We start from the raw sequence: 23,855 nt of genomic DNA on the forward strand, positions 1-23,855 counted from the left end.
GCCTGGCCTTTTTTTTTTTTTTCCCGAAAGCTAACGTGGGCCTTAACATAAGGATTCAAAAACAGATATATTTCACCTAACAATTCTATTTCTGAGAATATATCCAAAAGAACTGACAGCAGGTGCTTGAAGGAATGGTGTTCATAGTGCATTATTCACAACAGCCAGAAGGTGGAAGCAACTCAAGTGTCCATCTACTGAGGATGAATGGATAAACAAAATGTGGTCTCTGCACACAAGGGAATATTACTCAGCCTGAAAAAGGAAAGAAATTCTAAGCTATACTACAATATGGATGAACCTTATGGGTATTATGCTGAGTGCAATAAATCCGCCAAGAAAGGCAAATACTCACAGATTCCACTTATATGAGGTACCTATAATTCTCAAACTCACGAGGACAGAAAGAATGGTGGCTGCCAGGGCCTGGCAAAGGGGGAAGTGGGAAGTTACTGTTGAAGAGTTTCAGCTTTGCAAGATGAAGAGTTCTCTGGGTAGATGGTGGTGATGGGAGCACAGCAGCATGAGTGTACCTAATGCTGCTAAACTGTGCACCTCAAATGGTAAAGATGCTAGATTCCATGTTACGTGTATTTTACCACAATTGTAAAAAATAAAAATAAATAACTTTTGGCTGGACATGGTGGTTCACACCTGTAATCCCAGCATTTTGGGAGGCCGAGGCGGGCAGATCTCTTGAGGTCAGGAGTTTGAGAACAGTCTAAACAACATGATGAGACCCCATTTCTACTAAAAATACAAAAATTAGCTGGGTGTGGTGGCACACCCCTGTAATCCCAGCTACTCAGGAGGCTGAGGCATGAGAATTGCTTGAACCCGGGAGGCAGAGGTTGCCATGAGCCGAGATCACGCCACTGCACTCCAGCCGGCGTGACAGAATGACACTCCATCTCAAACAAAACAAAACAAACAAACAAAAAACTTAAAAAAAAAAACACCCCAAACAAATATATCTCTTATTCCCATGGAACAAATATACAAATATCCTTTTTTGGTCTTAAATATTTTAGAAAATAACAACATCAAAAGCAGTAACAACCTCTTGTAGCTTCTAAAACAGCTTTCAGAGTTGCAGAACACTTAGGAGCAGATAACAGGAAATACGGTCTAACTAAACAGAAGAAAAGGAAATTATCATTTCCCTGCTTGTCTTCAGCACTGTTTATGTAAAAATATTCTGACCTCTTAGATGTTCTGAGTTTTGGGATCCTCTTCCTAGGCAGGCCGGAAACCTTCAGGGCTGACATCTTTACTTTTTGTTTCCAGGCAACAGTGGAGAGTCAGCATATGAAAAAGAATTTTTAATTAAAGACAGCAGGAGAAGAAATAGAATCTCCATTTTATTTAACTCCCGGACAGGGAGGGTTTCACACACTTGAAGTTCAGCAATTTTTCCCAGTTTATAAGCCAGGGTCCTAATTAAGTTTCTTAAGATTTCTACCCCTTCCCCAAATTACTTCCTCTATTATAAAGACCTCCCATGGACTCAAACGAAATTTAAGAAATAGTTTAAAATACTTGGTAACACAAAAGGTCTTTGAATTCCCAACTACCTCAATGGCAATTTATTTTGTTCACTGTATTTTAATTCCTGCACCTGCAAAAGAAAAACTAAAAAACAAACAAACAAAAAACTCTCATTTTACATTACCAGTAAATTTATTTTTCATTAAACACATTTTCAACAAAAACACGCATAATTATGGATTTTAATTATGGTTTATGTAGCTACATTCTACCTCCCCAAGGACAGATTATCCACATAAATTATTTGGAATTCTTCTACTAAGGAAATTTGTCTATTCTCCCCATATTTTCAATTATTCAATATTTACTGATATCAATATAAGCTCAAGAGTATTTATTTTATACCTCGAGTTATAAACAAATACTACTTTATTTCGTTGCTCAAATTGTCCCAGCTTTGGCCATGGTGGTCTTATATTGTACTTGGCCGAAGGAAAAAAAAAAAGAGAGAGAGAAAATAGACTGTCTACTGCCTGCAGGTGCTGAGTTTGGTCTTTTTGCTCTTTAAATTTATTTTTATTTTATTTTATATTTATTTTTTGAGACAGAGTCTCACTCTGTCATTTGGGCTGGTGTAGAGTGATGCAATCTTGGCTTACTGCAACTTCCACCTCCCGGGTTCGAGCGATTCTCCTGCCTCAGCCTCCGGAGTAGCTAGGATTACAGGTGCACACCACCACGCCTGGCTAATTTTTTGTATTTTTTTTTTTTAGTAGTGACAGGGTTTCACCATGTTGGCCTGGCTGGTCTCAAACTCCTGACCTAATGTGATCCACCTGCCTCGGCCTCGCAAAGTGCTGGGATTACAGACGTGAGCTACCATGCCCAGCCCTTCAAATTTATTTTTAGTGGCGCTCACTTTCTTTTTTTTTCTTTTCTTTTCTTTTTTTTGAGACAGAGTCTCATTGCGCAGCCCAGGCTAGAGGGCAATGGTGCGGTCTCAGCTCACTGCAACCTCTGCCTCCCGGGTTCAAGCGATCCTCCTGCCTCAGCCCTCCGAGTAGGTGGGACTACAGGCGTGTGCCACTACTCCCGGGTAATTTTTGTATTTTTATTAGAGACGGGGTTTCACTGTGTTGGCCAGGCTGGTCTTGAACTCCTGACCTCATGACCCACCCGCCTTGGCCTTCCAAAGTGCTGGGATTACAGGGGTGAGCCACCGCGCCTGGCCGTGGCATTCACTTTCTACAGCCCAGGTATCTGACAGGAACTCGAGTCCTGCTTCTCTGTACCAGTTACTTAACCCCTGGGAAGTCCAGTTTCTTAATCTGTAAACTGAGGATAATGCCTGATTTGCAGGGTTAGAGGGAGGATTATAAATTAATGTATGCTCCAGAAAAGACCAAATGATTCTACCTCTGTGAGGTGCCTGGAATGGTCAAATGCATAGATACAGAAAGCGGAATGGTGGTTACCAATGGCAGGGGGTGGGGAATGAGGAGTTACTGTTTCACGGGTACAGAGTTTGGTTTGGGATGATGAAAAAGTTCTGGAGATGGGGGGCCAGTTGCACAACAATGTGAGTGGATTTATTGCCACTGAATTGTACATTTGAAAATGGTTAAAATGGTAAATTTTATGTTATGTACCTTTTGCCACAATAAAAAGTAATATATTCATTGTTGAAAATTTAGAAAACAAGTTTTAAAGCCCCTCCAAATCTTTAGTAATGTCAGCACTCAGCAGGCACTTCTGTTTTATTTGTAGCCTTTGAATATATAGTTCACATCCTATGCATACAGTTTTGTTCTTTCCACATGGTCATGTTTTTCCCATGCTGTTCAAAACTCTGTAAACATATTTTTATTAACTGCATACTATTCTACCATCATTTATTTAATCATTGCCATATTTTTGGACATAGTTTTTCAACAGTATAAGCAGCGCTCTCTGATTAAATACATCTTCATTCCCATTTCAGAATACATCTATAGTATAGACACAAGTAGAATTACTGGGACAAAAGGTGAACTTTCATTTTTGTTGTGCTTTTTTTGAGACAGGGTCTTAGGGTCTTGCTCTGTTGCCCAACATGGAGTGCAGTGGCATGATCATGGCTCACTGCAGCCTGCAACTCCTGGGTTCAAACAGTCCTCCCACCTCAGCCTCCTGGGTAGCTGGGACCACAAACATGTGTCACCACACCCGGCCTGGGTGAACATTTTTATGGCACACAATACACCTTATCAAACTTTTTCATTGCATTGCCACCAGCTACCTAGAAGACACTCATTTAAAAACATCCACACCTAGCCAGGCGTGGTGGTGTACACCTGTAGTCCTAGCTACTTGGGAGGCTGAGGTGGGAGGATCATTTGAGCCTGGAAGGTTGAGGCTGCAGTGAGCCGTGATCATGCCACTGCACTCCAACCTGGGCAACAGGGCAAGACTCTGTCTCAAAAAACAAACAAACAAAAAACACAACGAAAACACCCCTTCTGCACCCAGTTGCCCAGTGTTCTTTCATTTTCTTTTCTTTTTTTAAAAAATTATATATATATATATTTGAGAAAAATAACAGCGTCTCACTCTGTGGCCCAGGCTGGGCTGCAGTGGTGTGATCATGTCTTACTGCAGCCTCAACTTCCTCGAGCTCAGGTAATCCTCCCACCTCAGCCTCCTGAGTAGCTGGGACCACAGGCCCACTCCACCACGCCTGGTTAATTTTTGTATTTTTGTAGAGACGGGGTTTCACCACTCCGGCCAGGCTGGTCTGGAACTCTTGACCTCAAGTGATCTGCCTGCCTCTGCTTCCCAAAGTGTGCAGATTACAGGATTGAGCCACCGCGCCCTGCCCAGTGTTCTTGTAAAACCCCATTCTGCATTTAGATTAAATATGGTACCTTATTGTTGCAATATGGTCCACTAATGTTCTTTGCCTCCTTCTAGCCTCCTCCCATTAATTCCCCCCTCTTAAATGTTTGCCTTTATTTAGATTTAATTATTGTTGCTCAAAATCTTAATTAAAAAAATGTGAAAACACTTTAATGTCTGAAGTTCTTCGATTTTTTTTTTTTTTTTTTTTTTTTTTTTTTTTTTTTTGAGACAGAGTCTGGCTCTTGTTGCCCAGGCTAGAGTGCACTGGCGCGATCTCGGCTCACTGCAACTTCTGCCTCCCGAGTTCAAGCGATTCTCCTGCCTCAGCCTCCCAAGTAGCTGGGATTACAGGCACCCGCCACCACACCCGGCTATTTTTTTGTATTTTTCTTAGTGGATACGGGGTTTCAACATGTTGGCCAGGCTGGTCTCAAACTCCCGACCTCAAGTGATCCACCCGCCTGGGCCTCCCAAAGTGCTGGGATTACAGGCATGAGCCACCGCGCCTTGCGGAAGTTCTTCGATTTTTTTTTTTTTTTTTGGAAAGGGAATCTCGCTCTGTCTCCCACGCTGGAGTGCAGTGGCACACTCTCGGCTCACTGCAACCTCCGCCTCCCAGATTCAAGCCATTCTCCGCCTCAGCCTCCCAAGTAGCTGGGATTACAGGAGCCTGCCACCACGCCCGGCTAATTTTTTTATTTTTAGTAGAGACGGGTTTCACCATATTGGCCAGACTGATCTCGAACTCCTGACTTCAAGTGATCCACCTGCCTCGGTCTCCCAAAGTGCTGGGATTACAGGTGTGAGCCACCGCGCCTGGCCTAGTTCTTCGATTTTTTAACATCCATCACAGTAACTTAAATTATATAAAGTAACTACCCCTGAGGAGCCCGGGGGTCCAGGCCTGCGGCCCTCCAGCGCCTTCGGTGTTCTGTCGCAGTGCACTACGTGTGAAACCGCTTTCTCCCACCCTGGCCGTGCGCTGGTGATGGTGGCAGCGGCGCTCCAGCGACGCCCGGGGAAGTGTCCCCAGGGTCGGGCAAGGTCGCTTCTGCTGGTCGGGAGGCCCTTTCTAAGCCTGGCTGGGGCTAACCGAAGGAGAAGCCCGCCGCTCCAGGCTTTATTAAAAATTCGCATTCTTTCCAAGGCCGCTATCGGTGGGAAGGGTGCGCTCGTAGCACCCCTCTTGCTCGGTTCCATTCCTGGCCTTCTGTCTCCTGGAAGGGTCGCCGCGCCCCACCCCACCCGCTTCGCCACGGGTTCGAGCCCTGGCGTCGGGGCGTCCAGGAGCCCACTGTCCAGCACCGAAGGCAAGGCCGGTGCACGCGGACCCGAGGATTCGGTAGATGTCCCCGAAGACCCGCTGCCGCTCTAAGGCGGTGGAAGCGAGATTCTCCGGAAACCCAGGGAACCCGATGCTCGCACAGGACCAAAGCCCGAGGCCGCGGGGACCACAGAGGGACGGAGAAGCCGGGACTCCTCACATCCCACATCCGGCAGGGGAAGCCCAGCGGGTGAGCGCAGGTCCCCCCAGTCCCCGAGGGAGTGCGCCCGACGGAAACGCCCCTAGCCCGCGGGCCTCGCTTTCCTCTGCCGGGTTCCTGGGTCACTTCCCGCTGTCTCCAGCCCGAGCTCGTGGCCCCAATTCCTGGTACCTCCATCCTCTGGTCACCCCTTCTCTGGTGCCCCCTCCCCGACTTTTCTTTGTCCCGTCCCCACCCTTGCCCGGGCCTGCCGGACTCCCCTCCTTGACACCCGGCGCCACCTCCTTGAGCTTTTCTCGTCTCCTCCCCATCCCCGGCTCCCTGGTCCCCTCCCGGAACTTCTCTGGTCCCCTCCGCTCCTCCGACCCGGGCTTTTCCTTCGTACCCTGCGGCCCCCTCCGCACCCCTCACGGAGCTCCTCGGGTCCTGCCCCCTCCCCGCGCTTGCCCTCGCCGCCCCGCCCCCGTTTTTAAACCTGGCGCGCGGGTAGGTGAGCGCGTTAGCCCGAGTGGATCTAGGCGCGCTCGTAGGCCGGCGCCGCAGCAAGGGGCGCGGGCTCCGCCGGCACCATGGAGCCCGAAGCGGCGGCCGGAGCCCGGAAGGCGCGGGGGCGCGGCTGTCACTGCCCGGGGGACGCTCCCTGGAGGCCTCCGCCACCGCGCGGGCCGGAGAGGTGAGGGTGGCCCCGCGCCCCGGTGGACGCGCTGAGAGGCGTGCGCGGTGGCGGTGCGGGGAGCGCAGCGAGCGGGAGGCTGGGGCGCTGCTGAACCCCCGATCCCCAGCGGAGCTCCGGAGCTCGACGGCGACGCCAAGCAAGCTCCTGAGCCGGCAGCCGGGTTCCCGGGAGGGGCGCTCAGTTCTCCGGTTCCAACGCACAGCTCTGAAGTGCGGAGGCCCAGGATGTAGCTGGCCAGGAAAGGGGCCGACGCTTCCGTGTAGAGGAGATCTCAGTTAGCCAGCCGGGGACACTGCAGTCTCGGGCTCCTAAGCCAGCCTTGCAAAGGCAATCTCTCACCTTGCTACTTTCTCGGTAGCCGTTTCTGTTGTCCCTGGATTGGGGGCTCGGCGTTCGCTGTCCCTGGGCACCAACCCTTTTAAAGACAGTAACGTTGTAGGAAATCAAATTAGCCAGGGAGGTAGGGAAGGGACCGGGTAGGCCGGATGGGCCAGGTAGCCAGGCAGGAGAAAGTTTCCCTCTTTTCTTTTCTTTTCTTTTTTTTTTTTTTTTTGAGACAGGGTCTCACTGTGTCGCCCAGGCTGGAGTGCAATGGCGTGATCTCGGCTCACGGGAACCTCCGCCTCCCGGGTTCAAGCGATTTTCCTGCCTCAGCCTCCTGAGTAGCAGGGATTACACGCGGCTGCCACCACGCCCGGCTAATTTTTGTATTTTTAGTAGAGACTGGGTTTCGCCATGTTGGCCAGGCTGGTCTCGAACTCCTGACCTCGAGTGATCCACTAACCTCAGCCTCCCAAAGTGCTGGGATTACAGGTGTGAGCCACCGCGCCCAGCCCTCTTTTTTTGTTTGTTTGTTTTTCATCCTACAACTCTGTAAAATCATCTCTGTAGAATCAATCTCCTTCAGTGACCAAGGTGGTGTGATTGAAATTAACCGGGGACAAAGTAGACAGCTATAGTTGGGGAACCCCGAATTGAACAATTCAGCCAGGATTTGCAGGGAGAGAAATCTCCCAACTAATGGGTTCCCTGATAATTGTGTGAGATTTGGGACCTCCCTTCTCAAAGCTTAACTGGAGGCAGAGAACTGGGGACGTAGCAGGAGAGAAAAAACACAAATGACAGTAATTTATCCACAGCCCTGAGAACTCCAGGGAAAGTTCCTGGGGGGTCCGGTGCCTCTTTTTCAGGCAGGCACTGGAACTAAGAATAACTCTCATGGCATAGTTTGAAGGCAGCAGAAGTGCCCAGGGTTCACTCTCTCCTGGCGCTTGCCGTTCCAGCCCCGCGCCGTGGCGACCTTGGATCCAGACACCTGGAGATGCTGAGCTGACCAGAACTGGAAGGCCGGTAAGGTTCAGTGCGGGCGTTGTAGGTAACCCGTCCAGCCAGAAAGTGGCATCGTCTTTTAAAATACAGGGACCGTGAACGGCCTTCTGCGCAGGGCCTTCCCTTGGGCGTCTAACCCAGGAGCGCCTCGGGGTCTGGGAGTTGGAACCTGAATGAGTAAGGTGTTAATCAGACCTGACTCGCATTATAGATTGGGCTCCTGGTGGCTTCTCCTTCCTAAAAAAGCATACCCACTATAAAAGCATAGTCGTAGGCTGGGCGCGGTGGCTCGGGCCTGTAATCTCAGCACTTTGGGAGGCCGAGACGGGTGGATCACCTGAAGTCAGGAGTTCGTGACCAGCCTGGCCAAGATGGCGAAACGCCGTCTCTACTAAAAATATAAAAATTAGCTGGGCATGGTGGCAGGCGCCTGTAATCCCAGCTACTTAGGAGGCCGAGGCAGGAGAATCGCTTGAACCCGGGAGGCGGAGGTTGCAGGGAGCCGAGATCATGCCACTGCACTCCAGTGTGGGCGACAGAGCAAGACTCATCTCAAAAACAAAAAACAAAAAACAAAAAAGCCGTAGTCGTTTCATGGGAATTATAAGGAATGTCCTCCCTGTTGCGGTTTCTTCTGCAAAGCAACAGGTCGGGAGGGGAGGGGAGAGGCTGCCACTATCGCTTGCCTTAGAGAAAAGCTGGGAGCACCATTAGCGTTGGGCCGGTGCCACAGAGCAAATAGGACTGAGCCCCATCTGAGGTGCCCAGAGTTGCGGTTAAAAGCCCCCACCCCGCGTCTGGCCCTTTCTGAAGCACTTTCAGCCCCGTCAAGCACTCCTGGGGTATCTCATGTTGTCTGAGCAAATACACTCAAGCAGAGGGCTTTGTGGGCAAGATTAATGACCTCCACCGTTCTTTTGTTACTCTGCATTGGTAACTCAGTTGCTTTATACTTACTGATGTAATGACTTGCTTTCATAGAATTTACCTTTCCTTTGTTACATTTTAAAATATAAATTGATGACTTTTACTTAATTTTTTTTTTGATGACTCTTAAAACACTGAAGAATTAGGCTGGGAAAGACCATGTATTGAATTTACATAACACGTGTTATATGGCCTAACGTGCAGTTATTTGTAATATGGTAAGAAAACTTGATTGTGGGAAAACAGACCTTCACCGTATTTTGATATTTACACGACTTTATTAAATTAATCTGAATATTGGGAATTTTAATTTACTTCAAAGAAGGAAGCAGATAAAAGATAAATCAATTAACAAGAGATGATTTTTAGTCCCCGATTATTTATACATATATCTAAATAATGTAAAATCCCTTCTTTTGCATTCAAACTTAGTTCTTAAACATAAAATTTAAAGGTGCGTGTGTGAGAATATAGATGTTTACAATTATCCAGTTTTCTTTTAAATGAAATGGATGTGGAGCCTATCAGTTTCTTGCAGGAATAAAAATACGATAGCACGCTCCCTAAGTAAGACAGATGGTTTTGGGTTTTGTTTTCTGTTTTGATAAGGCCGTTTGTGAGAAAAATTTACTTGCAGAGAAATGTTAAACGTTAACTTTCTCGCTGATCGGCAGGTAGCCTGTCACGCTGAAGTAGTTCTGTCCACGGATGTGGGTGTGGGAAGAGTGGTTGTTCCCTGGGGGCTGTAGAGCCCGCCAATCCTCACCCCTAGCCCGGAGCCCGCTCTTTGCAGAGCCCAGCTGGTTGCGCAGAGCGACCAGCGCCAGTCTGTGCTCTGGTACTGTGCACCGCCCTGGGTTCCCTGCAGTCCACCGACGAGAGCTGCCCAGCGCGGGGAAGGAACGCTTCTTGCTCAACAGCGCCCTCGCCCGACAAAGCAGGACAATTCCCCAGCTCCCAAGCCCTCTTCTGTGTTTCTCAAAAATGCCATTGGCTGGAGTGGCGGTGAGGAGGACTAACGCCTGGTGACCTGTACCAGGGCTCCCGGCAAGCAAAGCAAAACTAGAATAAAACCTCAAGTAGGCCGGGCGCGTGGCTCACCCTGTAATCTCAGCACTTTGGGAGGCCGAGGCTGTCGGATCATCTGAGGTCAGGAGTTCGAGACTGACCTCACAAACATGGTGAAACCCTGTCTCTACTAAAAATACAAAAGTTAGCCGGGCAGCGGTGGTGTGCGCCTGTAATCCTAGCTACTCAGGATGCTGAAGCAGGAGGATCGCTTGAACCTGGGAGGCAGAGGTTGCAGTGAGCTGAGATCGGGACACTGCATTCCAGCGTGGGAGACAGAATGAGACCCTGTCTCAAAAACAAAAACAAAACCCAAAAAACCCTCAAGCAGAGGGAAGGCCTCAAGGCCCTGTACTCTGAGCAGCACGGTCACCCTCACCCACTTCATGCCCCTACAACCCTTAGGGAGCTATCTCCCTCCCCTACCTGCACCTTTCTTGATCTCTGTTGCGTTTCCCTCCTGGCCACTTGCGGGCACTGTCAGGGAGGCAGTTTCCTGGAAAACATCAGGGACTGTTTGTTCTTCTGGGCCTGCCCTATCTGCCAGGCTCCCACTTCTTAGCCCTAGCCCGGTCAGAGACTCGAACGGGGAGGAGAAGGCTGACCCCCACTGAAAGCCTCTCTGCACCTGTCAGTCCTCAGGCTCATAGGAAAACACACTCGCACATATCTTAAACGCAGTGCTTGCCTTGTGCACATTTCTGTTCTCGTGTTTCATTATAAAATGTGAATATTTAGACATTTGCCTCAGCAGACAAAGGATCCTTTTGGAAAACAATCAGGATATTTATGGCATTTTTTTTTTTTTTTGAGGCGGAGTTTTGCTCTTGTCGCCCAGGCTGGAGTGCAATGGTGCAGTCTCAGCTCACTGCAATCTCAGCTCACTGCAATCTCAGCTCACTGCAGCCTCTGCCTCCCAGGTTCAAGCGATTCGCCTGCCTCAGCCTCCAAGTAGCTGGGATTACAAGCGTGCGCCACCACGCCCGGCTAATTTTTGTATTTTTAGTAGGGACGGGGGTTTCACTATGTTGGCCAGGCTGGTCTCGAACTCCTGACCTCAGATCGTGATCCTCCTGCCTCCGCCTCCCACAGTGCTGGTAATTACGGGCGTGAGCCACTGCGCCCTGCCTGGCATAAAACTTTTAAAGCTGCATATGTTTGTGGGGTAAGGTTTTTAAAGTGGATAAAGGTGTGCTGAATGTTTTAACAGGGTCCAGTTAGAACTGGACGATTTACAGAAGTTATTCTTTCTCTGACATCTGCCACTGCCGAGTTAGGCCCTGTCTGATCGCAGGGCGCCAAATAGCCGTTAGCAGGGCAAGATTGCTTGTGGCCATAAAGTAGGGCCTGAGGAAATAGAAGTGTTTTATAATCACGAACAGAGCTTAACAAAGAAGCAGCTTCCTGTATCCCCCAAAGAGTGAACAACTTTATGGAAAAGATTTTGTTTCAAAGAGCCTCATAACTTTCTTAGCTCATCACAGTGAATTATGAAAATATGGCTGGGGCCCGACGCGGTGTCTCACGCCTGTAATCCCAGCACTTTGGGAGGCCGAGGCGGGCGGATCACGAGATCAGGAGATCGAAACACGGTGAAACCCCATCTCTACTAAAAATACAAAAAATTAGCCGGGCGTGGTGGCATGCGCCTGTAGTCCCAGCTACTCGGGAGGCTGAGACAGGAGAATCTCAGTGAGCCGAGATCGCACCACTGCACTCCAGCCTGGGTGAGCAGAGTAAGACTCCGTCTCAAAAAAAAAAAAAAAAAATATGGCAGGGAAAATGTAATGTCTGCAGAGGCTCCTTACAGGCGAATTTGCTCATATATATCATGTGCACATTCCCTCCGCCACCCGCCCCAGCGTCCGTGCAGGATGGAATGGCGTGGAGATTCACGGTGTCAAAGTCCTTCCTTGTCAGGCCATAGTAAGTTTTGTCCTGTTTCTCATCTGGTTCCAATTGAACTTTGGAATCTGAAGATTTGGGGTTTCTGATGCACTGCCCCAGACCATTTCAGCTCTTTATTTATTATTATTATTATTATTATTATTATTATTTTTGAGATGGAGTCTCGCTCTGTTGCCAGGCTGGAGTGCAGTGGTGCAATCTCAGCTGACTGCAACCTCCGCTTCCCGGGTTCAGGCGATTCTCCTGCCTCAGCCTCCTGAGTAGTTGGGACTACAGGCATATGCCACCACGCCCAGCTAAATTTTTTGGTATTGTTAGTAGAGACTGGGTTTCACTGTGTTGGCCAGGCTGGTCTTGAACTCCTCACCTCAAGTGATCTGCCCACTTGGGCCTCCCAAAGTGCTGCCATTACAGGAGTGAGCCACCGTGCCCAGCCTGAGTTCACATCCTGCCCTCATCCAGAAGCTCTTTACCATCAATTTTCAAGACTGGTTCCTCCAAGCCCTTTCTATACCAGCCTCATCTGTGCACAGCTCCCTGCGGCCGCTGCTCTCCTTGAAATACAGATCTGATAGTTGGACTCCCTGACTCAAAAATCCATCTCCAGTTCCTGTATCCAGAGTCAAACCTAAACTCAACAGTGGGTATTCAAGGCAAATGTCACCGTTTGAGCCCTTTGCCCATCACAGGGTCTCACTTGTTCCACACCAGGCTCCTCATGGCTCCCCACCTGCACCCCCTGTTTTCCTGCCACTCTGATTTTTTTTTTTTTTTTTTGAGACGGAGTGTCGCTCTGTGGTCCAGGCTGGAGTGCAGTGGCAGGATCTTGGCTCACTGTAACCTCCACCTCCCAGGTTCAAGTGATTCTTGTGCTTCAGCCTCCCAAGTAGCTGGGATTACAGGCATGCGCCACCACGCCCATGCCTAGCTAAATTTTCAGATTCCGCCCGCCTCAGTCTCCCAAAATGCTGGTATTACAGGCATGAGCTACCACTCCCGGTACTGCCACTCTGAATTTGATGCTCTCCTCTGCCAAAATAGTCTTAGAATCGCAAACCCACATGCCACAGATGTCTCTGCGAGGCCCTTCATGAAGCCGTTCCTGACCTTCCTTCATGCTTAGAATCATGGGTATCTTCCCGTGTGATGCTTTGTAGCTGGTTATTAGCATACATGTGCGTCTCTGTCCATTAGATTGTAAAATGCTGGACTGAGGCACTGTGTCCAACTCCTTCCATCTGAATTCTTCACAGTGCCTGGGACATTTTGGGCCGCGGTAACAGGAACACGGGCTTATCGAATACTGATAAGGTGTCTAAACTCTCTAAAATTGGTATTGATATGACCAACTGCAGATGACTTACGTTCTGTGGTTTAAAACCTCAGGATGTCACCTTCCGACACTCCTGCACTGTCTCTGTGTTTGTATGTGTCTGTCGTTACAGCTTGAACCTAGGGCTGACCAACACACTTTTGGATCAAAGGGAGCCTTTGGATTTCAGCATCCTGTAAGGTAATATACGACTTCACAATAAGTAATCTGTAATTTCCTTTTAATATAGGCATTAATACGCTTTAGTGTCTTCAACCACATAGATTTTCAACAAAGTGGAAAATAATTCAATTTATTTGGTATTGTTTAGTTTCCTTATACCAAGGAGATTTTGTTGGATTTCTGGAATCCATTCATGTATTCATTCATTCAGTGTTTTCTACAAAGTGCAATTGGCCTCTCTCTTTTCTTTATACCTGTTATTTCTACTTCTCATTACAAATTGTGCCTTGTATTATATTTATATAATTGCATATGAATTGTATATGCATATACAAAAACTTAGATATTGAGGTATATTTCTATTGTTCTACCAGGATATAAGCTAGTATATTGTCTAGTGCAAAGTCGACCTTCAAAATCTATGTGTTGAAGGTGGACATGGTGGCTCATGCCTGTAATCCCAGCACTTTAGGAGGCTGAGGCAGGTGGGTCACCTGAGGTCAGGAGTTCAATCCTCATAGAATTACTAGTAGAGCTTTTAAAAATACAGATGCCTGGGTGGTTCTCCCAGGCACTCGGATTCGCTTGCTCTAGGGAAAGACCCATGCATTCTGTTTTTTTTTTTTTTTTTTTTTTTTTTTTGAGATGGAGTCCTGCTCTGTCACTCAGGCTGGAGTGCAGTGGCACAATCTCGGCTCAACTGCAACTCCACCTCCCATATTCAAGCGATTCTCCTGCCTCAGCCTCCCAAGTAGCTGGAATTACAGGTGCGTGCCGCCATGCCTGGCTAATTTTTGTATTTTTAATAGAGGTGGGGTTTCACCATGTTGGCCAGGCTGGTCTTGAACTCCTGATGTCAGGTAATCCACCCGCCTTGGCCTTCCAAAGTGCTGTGATCACAGGCTGTGATCACAGCCACCGCACCCGGCCACTCTGTTTTTGATTAGTTGAAAATGCTGTGACTGACAAAGCATGAGCTGCAGCCATGCATTGCACACTGGATATACAATTTCACTTTATATTTTTATTACAGAAAATTTCAGACATACACAAAAGTGGAGTGAATAGTACAGTGAACCCCATGTACCCATCACCGGCCTCAATAGTTATCAATGTTCTGAGCTCATCATATTTATCACCCGCAACTATGTTATTGTTGTTAGCATATTTTATTTTATTTATTTATTTTATTTTGAGATAGGGTCTTGCTCTGTTGCCCAGGCTGGAGTGCAGTGGTGTCATCCCAGCTCACTGCAGCCTCCACCTCCCCAGGCTTCCATCTCGGCCTCTGGAGTAGCTGGGACTACAGGTACAAACCACCACACCCAGCTAATTTTTTTTTTTTTTTTTTTTTTTTTCAGATATAGGGTTTTGCCATGCTGCTCAGGCTGGTCTCAAACTCCTGGGCTCAAGTGATCCTCTTGCTTTGGCTTCCCAAAGTGCTGAGATTACAGACATGAGCCACTGTGTCCCACCCCAGCATATTCTAAAGCCAATCTCAGACATGCTAGGAATTCACCTGTGAATACTTCAGCATAAAGACCTAATTGTAAACATGGCTAAAAATGGAACTATGCTCATATTTCTGTCTTAGATGAACATACACATTCTGTCTGCTGCAGAATTCCTCAACCTCAGCACTATTGGCACTTTGGGCTGGATAATTCTTCACGGTAGGAGCTATCCTGGGTCTCGTAGGGTGTTTACCAGTATTCCTGGCCTCTACTCACTAAATGTCAGTAGCTTCCCCTCCATTGTGACAACCAAAAATGTCTCCAGGCATTGCCAAATGTCCCCTGGAGGTCGAGAACCACTGGTCTATTGGCTATCTTATGAAGTAAAAAACTATCCTCCATTATTTATAGAAGGGTGTTTTCTCTCTCCCTTTTCTCTTCTATCTGAAAAAAAAGGATATTGAAATCAGCTTTGCAAATAAGCAGTGATCAATTGACAAACTCACTTCTTCAGAAGACCACAGAGAAAAATACAAATAAGTTAATGAATGAAAAGCAGGTCGAGGCATGGTGGCTCATACCTGTAATCTCACACTTTGGGAGGCCAAGGCAGGAGGATCACTTGAGCTCAGGAGTTGCAGACCAGCCTGGGCAATATGGCAAAACCCTGTCTCTATGAAAAATATAAAGAATTAGCTGGACGTGGTGGCATGCACCAGTAGTCTCAGCTACTCAGGAGGTTCAGGTGGGAGATGCTTGAGCCCAGGATTTCAAGGCTGCAGTAAGCTATGATTGCCTCACTGCACTCCAGCCTGGGTGGCAGAATGAGACCCTTTCTCAAAAACAAAAAAGAAAGAAAGTAAGTGAAGGATAAGAGATTATGGCCGGGAGTGGTGGCTCATGCCTATAATCGCAGCACTGTTGGAGGCCGAGCTGGGCGAATCATTTGAGGTCAGGATTTCGAGACCAGACTGACCAACATGGTGAAACTCCATCTCTACTAAATACAAAAATTAGCCAGGCATGGTGGTGGGTGCCTGTAATCTCAGCTATTTGGGAGGCTGAGACAGGAGAATCACTGAACTCAGAAGGCAGAAGTTGCAGTGAGCCGAGATTGCGCCACTGCACTCCAGCCTGGGTGGGAGAGTAAGACTCCCTTTCAAAAAAAAAAAAAAAAAAGATTACGGGGAGGGGGTATCTTAATACTCGCCATGTATGAGCAAGTCCAAAAACTTATAAAACCTGGAATTTAGGGGTTCCAAATTTTACATACTTAAGCACTTTCTTTTTTCTTTCTCTTTTCTTTCCTTTTTTCCTAAGCACATCTTTTTTATTCTGGCAGAGCAAAGGACTTGTGCCTCCAATTTCTTTATGGCAACATCTGGAAAAATTAGCTGCTTCTCTAGACCAGGGTTTCAGAGATGTCAGAGTAAATTTCCTCCAGAACCCAAGGGGTTACAGCATTTCCCATGCTGCAGGGGACAGAGGGTGGGGTGGGAGAGTGGGGCTTCACCTAAATGGGACATCAATTATCCAAGAAGAGTCAAGTCCCCTATTTGATCAGAGTGAGCCTCCTAATCTTGGAACTCAATGTTTACAGTTGCCTTTTACCTTCCTTGAAGCACACCCTTTTCCTTGCGACTGTCTAAATTGACTGGCTCAGTCAGATTTATAACTCACTTCTGAACCAGGGTAGGTTTATCACCAGGTGCCTCCAGGAGGTGCCTAGAGTTCTCTGTTCTGATGACTTAAATTCTGTGTGTTGTGAAGGCAAAGACCAGAAAGGAAGACTGGGGAGTTCTCTGCTTCTGGGAAAAAGCACCCTCTAGAAGCAATTTAGGACGAGGTTCAGGTTGATTAATGGTATATTTGTTTCTTAAATATTAGAGTCTATTTACCCATGTCAAAGCGTCAAGAATACCTGCGGAGTTCCGGGGAGCAAGTACTGGCCAGTTTCCCAGTGCAAGCCACGATTGACTTCTACGACGATGAGTCTACTGAGTCTGCTTCTGAAGCTGAAGAGCCAGAGGAAGGACCCCCACCCCTCCATCTTCTGCCCCAGGAGGTGGGAGGTCTGCAGGAAAATGGCCCAGGGGGAAAGGGCAGAGACCAGGGCATCAACCAAGGGCAGTGATCCTCAGGAGGGGGTGACCACTGGGGGGAGGGTCCGCTCCCTCAAGGTGTCTCCTCAAGGGGTGGCAAGTGCTCCTCATCCAAATGAATCAGTCTCTGTCTCCTGGGCCCTTCTCCAGGACCTGCCCCTCACGTTCTCTTGGGGACACCCGAGCCAGGACACCACACATCCCTGCTGAGTGTGCAGAGGCTAGAGGCTTCTCGGGCAGCCCCTGGCCTGCACACTACTCATGACAGAAAGTCAGCTTTTACTTTTCTTTCCCCTGGCGATTCGTTTTTGGTGCACTCATGCATGCCTTTGAGAAAGGATTCTAGGAGAAAGAGAAGGTCTATGTCAACAGAGTTGTTATCTCATAGAGCCAGTTTTCAAAGCTCCTTCTGCATTGTCACTCACTGATCAGGTGATGAATTCTTCCTAGATAGTCGCCCACTCCACCTCCTACTTAACCTGAGACTCATTATTTAGCTATTTCTGCTTTTGTAAAAATAATTTAGATATTAAACTCCAATTTTAATCTATCATCCAAGGGTAGATGTAGTTGCTTAGTAGCATTTTGGAAAAAAAAAAAAAAAGGTTTGGTTTGGTTTTGTGACGGAGTTTTGCTCTTGTCTCCCAGGCTGGAGTGCAGTGACACAATCTCGGCTCACTGCAACCTCCACATCTTGGGTTCAAGTGATTCTCCTGTCTCAGCCTCCCAAGTAGCTGGGATTACAGGCATGAGCTACCACGCCTGGCTAATTTTTTGTATTTTTAGTAGAGACTCGGTTTCACCATGTTGGTCAGGCTGGCTTTGAACTCCTGACCTCAGGTGATCCACCCGCCTTGGCCTCCCAAAGTGCTGGGATTACAGGCGTGAGCCACTGAGCCTGGCCAAAAAAAAATGTATTTATTAAAAAAAATTTTTTTTAGCCCGCCGAATAATTCCCATAAGAGTAACAAAAAGGACCAGCCTGACCAACGTGGAGAAACTCTGTCTCTATTAAAAATACAAAATTAGCCAGGCATGATGGCGCATGCCTGTAATCCCAGCTACTCGGGAGGCTGAGGCAGGAGAATGGCTAGAACCCGGGAGGCGGAGGTTGCCGTGAGTCGAGATCGCACCATTGCATTCCAGCCTGGGCAACAAGAGCGAAACTCCGTCTCAAAAAAAAGAAAAAAGAAAAAAAAGAGTAACAGAAAGATAGGGATTTTTAGGAGACAATTAGATAAAAATGTATGTGATGACTGTATAAGGAGGCCTGTGTGTATGAATTTATAGGGAGTAGAACCATCTCTCTTCTTAGTTGGTGACTGTTTGGGACTTGGTATTTTAATAGATGAACACTATTTTTTTAATTTTTTATTTTTTTAGCCCTACCCTTAACCCATGAACACTATTTTTAATTAAAGTATCTGATGTAAAATTATTTTGAGTTTTTAATATTTTGAGAAACGTGTATTCCTGAAACTTTTTGACTTACTTATCTTACATGTGGTGTCTTCCTGTATATAGTACATTATATCAATTTCTACTTGAAATAAATATTTTGAAAGAATGTTTGATAATCACCTTTTTTGCTTAAGACATTTTTATAATTAAATAGTTTCTGCTTTAAGGTTTTTTTGTTTTTCATGGTTTTTAAAAATAATTCTTTTAAAATTATAACCTATTATTTTATTTCAGTATTCTGTTTTATTTTTTAAAATTTTAGACACAGGGTCTTGCTCCGTCCCTGGCTGGAGTGCAGTGGCTCAATAATAGCTCACTGCAGCCTTGAACTCCTGGGCTCAAGGAATCCTCCCACCTCAGCCTTCGCAGTAGGTAGGACAACAGGCGTGAGCCACCATGCCCAGCAATGTTTTTTGAGACGGAGTTTCGCTCTTGTCACCCAGGCTGGAGTGCAATGGCACAATCTCGGCTCACTGCAACCTCTGCCTCACAGGTTCAGTCGATTCTCCTACCTTGGCCTCCTGAGTAGCTGGGATTACCGGCACGTGCCACCAAGCCTGGCTAATTTTGTATTTTTAGTAGAGGTGGGGTTTTACCATGTTGGCCAGGCTGGTCTCAAACTCCTGACCTCAGGTGATCCACCCACCTCGGCCTCCCAAGGTGCTGGGATTACAGGCATGAACCACCATGCCCAGCCACCCAGTTAATTAAAAAAAATTTTTTTTTTTGTAGATACAGGTTCTCAATACATTGCCAAGGCTGCTCTTGAACTCCTGGCCTCAAGCTATCTTACCTAGGCCTCCTAAAGCACTGGAACTACAGGAATGAGCCACCATACTAGGCCCAATATATTAAAAAGTAGGAGTAATGAATGGAAATACTTTCAGCAATCCAAACACTATAGAAAGTACACATTGCAAAGTAAAATCACATTCTGCTCTTCCCCCTTTCCTTTGTCTAAAGATAACAAACATCAATTGTGTTTTATGGCTTCAGTCTTTTGAAAAATTCCTTTTTTGTGTGTTTTTCTTTTCTGGGCCTTTTTTTCTTTTAAAATGTTTACTTTTTTGTGTTTTGAACAAATTTGGCTACTTTTTCATTTAAAAATTAAAAATTGTATTTTATTGTTTCTTTTACTTGTTTAAAGTACATCTTTTCAGACTTAAAAACAATTAAACCTGGGTCAATTTCAGAAAGGATTTAAGATGACCCCGAATTTTGCTGGCTTTTCGCAGAAAAATGCTAGAAGTCTTATCTTCACTCCTTCATGTGATGCTTAAGATAAAAACTAAATAATCACATCTGGCTTTGTTGAGTTTTCTTGATAAATCAGTTTTATTGACAAATAAAGCCTGGTCCAATAATGAGTTTATCCTAAATAAACCAAACATAGTCCAAATTCTGATGGCATCAACCTCCACAGTTTAAAATATGCTGCGTGTGCCAGGTGAGATGGTTCACCCCTGTAATCCCAGCACTTTGGGAGGCCGAGGCAGGTGGATCACTTGAGTCCAGGAGGTCGAGACCTGCCTAGACATGGTGAAACCCCTTCTCTACTAAAAATACAAAAAATTCACCAGGCGTGGTGACACGTGCCTGTAGTCTCAGCCACTTGGGAGGCTGAGGTGGGAGGATCACCTGAGCCTGGGGAGGTTGAGGCTGCAGTGAGCCAAAATCACACCACTGTACTCCAGCTTGGGAGACAGAAAGAGACCCTGCTCAAAAAAGTTAATTAATATATGCTGTATGATAGTTTTACATTACATTAATTCTAAATTACTTAGAATCTGGCCAGCTTAGTGCAAATACAAAACAAGGCACTTTAGCTATGGCTAGCAATGGAATCACATATACTGTGGGTCAGACATTTTTGATAGCAAGGATATGGTGAGCTTGGGGCCTCCTTAGCTCTCTGATTGTTACAATTACGTGAATTAACTAAAAGTCTCAAACCTAAGAGCTCCAGGGTTTTGATCATGTATCCCTCTCACTTAAAAAATGTAGCTGAGCATGGTAGCTCATGCCTGTAATAACAGCACTTTGGGAGGCTGAGGCAGGAGGATCACTTGAGCCCAGGAGTTTGAGACCAGCCTGGGCAACAGAGGGAGACCTCATTCTCAACAAAAAATTAAAAAGCTAGCCAGGTGCAGGGATGTGTGCCTATAGTCCCAGCAACTCAGGAGCCTGAGGTGGGAGATGCTGGAGCCTAGGAGTTCAAGGTTGCAGTGGGCTATGATTGCAGCACTGCACTCCAGCCTGGGCAACAGAGTGAGACTCCATCTCAACAAAATACAAAATTAAAAATGTGTGCCTGCCCCCTAACATATATTCACTTATGAATTATATGTTATGTTGAGCCATTTGAAATTGCTGATGCTTTACCATTTTTAACCTACAAAAAAAGGCAATTTCATATGGTTCAACCAACATGTACTATTGGGATAATATATTGCACATTACAAAATATACACAAGACGTATATTTTAAAGGATCGCCCAAGTTGGGCATGGTGGCTTACACCTGTAATCCCAGCACTTTGGGAGGCCAAGGCTGGAGGATTGCTTGTGACCAGCCTGGGCAACATAGCAAGACCACATCTCTAAAAAAAAAAAAAAAAAAAAAAAAGCAAATAAGCAATTTCATTACTTTTTAAAACTTGTATTGTATTTTAAGTTCAGAGGTACATGTGCAGGTTTGTTACATAGGTAAATGCATATCATGGGGTCTTTTTATACAGATTATTTCGTCACCCATGTATTAAGCCTAGTACCCATTTGTTATTTTTTCTGATCCTCTCCTTCCTTCCACCCACCACCCTCCTATGGGCCCCAAATGTGTGTTGTTCCTCTCTGTGTGTCCATGTGTTCTCATCATTTAGCTCCCACTTGTAAGTGAGAACACGCAGTATTTGGTTTTCTGTTCCTGCATTAGTTTGCTAAGGATAATGGTCTCCAGCTCCATCCACATTCCTGCAAAGGATATGATCTTGTTCCTTTTTATGGCTGCATAATATTCCATGGCGTATATGTACCACATTTTCTCTGTCCAGTCTACCATTGATGGGCATTTAGGTTGATTCCATGTCTTTGCTACTGTGAACAGTGTTGCAATGAACATACACGTGTTTGTGTCTTTTTAAAATAATTTTTATTTTAGGTTTGGGGTACATGTGAAGTTTTGTTATATAGGTAAACTCGTGTCACAGGGGTTTGTTGTACAGATTATTTCATCACCCAGGTATTAAGCCTAGTACTCAATAATTATTTTTTCTGCTCCTCTCCCTCCTCCCTCCATCCTCAAGTAGGCCCTAGCGTCTGTTGTTCCCCTCTTTGTGTGCACGAGTTCTCGTCGTTTAGCTCCCACTTATAAGTGAGGATATACCGTGCTTGCTTCCCTATTCCTGTGTCAGTTTGCTAAGGATAACGGCCTCCAAACCCATCCACGTTCCTGCAAAAGACATGATGTTGTTCTTTTTTTTTTTTGAGACAGAGTCTCGCTGTGTCGCCCAGGCTGGAGTGCAGTGGCGCAATCTCAGTTCACTGCAAGCTCCGCCTCCCAGGTTCACACCATTCTGCCTCAGCCTCCCGAGTAGCTGGGACTACAGGCGCCTGCCACCACGCCCAGCTAATTTTTTTTTGTATTTTTAGTAGAGACGGGGTTTCACTGTGTTAGCCAGGATGGTCTCGATCTCCTGACCTCGGGATCCGCCCGCCTCAGCTTCCCAAAGTGCTGGGATTGCAGGCGTAAGCCACCGCGCCCAGCCGATCTTGTTCTTTTTTATGGCTGCATAATATTCCACATTTTCTTTATGCAATCTGCCATTGATGGGCATTTAGACTGATTCCAGTGCATGTGTCTTTATGGTAGAATGATTTATATTCCTTTGGGTATATACCCAGTAATGGGATTGCTGGGTCGAATGGTAGTTCTGTTTTGAGATCTTTGAGGATTCTCCACTCTGCTTTCCACAATAGTTGAACTAATTTACTTTCCTACCAACAGTGTATAAGCGTTCCCTTTTATCTGCAACCTCGCTAGAATCTGTTTTTTTGTTTTGTTTTGTTTTGTTTGCTTTTTAACAATAGCCATTCTGACTGGTGTGTGATGGTATCTTATGTTTTTGATTTGCATTTCTCTAATGATCAGTGATGTTGAGCTTTTTTTCATGTTGGCCACATTTATGTCTTCTTTTGAGAAGTGTCTATTCAAGCCCTTTTCCCACTTTTTAATGGAGTTGTTTGTTTTTTCTCTTGTAAATTTGTTTAAGTACCTTATAGATGTTAGATATTGGACCTTTGTCCAATGTATAGTTTGCAAAATTTCTCTCCCATTCTCTAGGTTGTCTTCTTACTCTGATGATAGTTTCTTTTGCTGTGCAGAAGCTCTTTAATTTAATAGATCCCATTTGTCAATTTTTGCTTTTGTTACAATTGCTTTTGGCATCTTTTTCTTTCTTTCTTTCTTTCTTTTTTTTTTAAGACAGAGTCTTACTCTGTAACCCAGGCTGGAGTGGAGTGGTGTGATCTAGGCTCACTGCAATCTCTGCGTCCTGGGCTCAAGTGATTCTCTTGCCTCAGCCTCTTGAGTAGCTGGGATTACAGGTGCCCACCACCACACCCAGCTAATTTTTGTATTTTTAGTAGAGATGGGGTTCCACCATGTTAGCCAGGCTGGTCTCAAACTCCTGACCTCAAGTGATCTGCCTGCCTTGGCCTCCCAGAGTGCTGGGATTACAGGCATGAGCCACCACACCTGGCTTTGCTTTTGGCATCTTTGTCATGAAACCTTTGCCCATTCCTATGTCCAGAATGATATTGCCTAGGTTGTCTTCCGGGGTTTTTATAGTTCTAGGTTTTACATGTAAGTCTGTAATCCATCTTGAGTTGATTTTTGTATATGGTGTAAGGAAGGGGTCCAGTTTCAATCTTCTACATATGGCTAGCCAGTTATCCCAGCACAATTTATTAAATAGGGAGTCCTTTCCCCATTGCTTTTTTTTTTTTTTTTTTTTTGGTCAGTTTTGTTAAAGATCAGTTGGTTATAGGTGTGTGGCCTTATTTCTGGGCTCTTTATTCTGTTCCATCCATCTATGTGTCTGTTTTTGTACCAGTACCATGTTGTTTTGGTTACTGTAACCCTGTAGTATGGTTTGATGTCAGGTAGGGTAATGTCCCCAGCTTTGTTCTTTTTACTTAGGATTACCTTCACTATTTGGGCTCTTTTTTTTGTTCCATATGAATTTTTAAAATAGTTTTTTCTAGTTCTATGAAGAATGTCATTGGAAGTTCGATAGAATAACGTTGAATTGGCCGGGTGCGGTGGTTCACGCCTGTAATCCCAGCACTTTGAGAGGCCGAGGCGGGTGGATCACGAGGTCAGGAGATCAAGTCCATCCTGGCTAACACGGTGAAACCCCGTCTCCACTAAACATACAACAAATTAGCCGGGTGTGGTGGCAGGCGCCTGAAGTCCCAGCTACTTGGGAGGCTGAGGCAGGAGAATGGTGTGAACCTGAGAGGCAAAGCTTGCAGTCAGCCGAGATTGCGCCACTGCACTCCAGCCTGGGCGACAGAATGAGACTCTGTC

General features: G+C 46.1%; 1 protein-coding gene across 1 annotated transcript; it reads left to right on the plus strand.

Annotated features, from left to right (window-relative positions):
- The first annotated feature begins 5,950 nt into the window (after nucleotides 1–5,950).
- Nucleotides 5,951–18,379, plus strand: RIPPLY3 (ripply transcriptional repressor 3). The gene is made up of 4 exons (XM_003823951.5): nucleotides 5,951–6,522; nucleotides 7,809–7,875; nucleotides 13,203–13,270; nucleotides 16,594–18,379. Exons 1-4 carry the CDS (start codon nucleotides 6,419–6,421, stop codon nucleotides 16,838–16,840), a joined length of 486 nt encoding a protein of 161 aa, XP_003823999.3. The 5' UTR covers nucleotides 5,951–6,418; the 3' UTR covers nucleotides 16,841–18,379.
- The last annotated feature ends 5,476 nt before the right edge of the window (nucleotides 18,380–23,855 follow it).

The sequence above is a fragment of the Pan paniscus genome, chromosome 22 (genome assembly GCF_029289425.2).
Source record: "Pan paniscus chromosome 22, NHGRI_mPanPan1-v2.0_pri, whole genome shotgun sequence".
Lineage (NCBI taxonomy): Eukaryota > Metazoa > Chordata > Mammalia > Primates > Hominidae > Pan > Pan paniscus.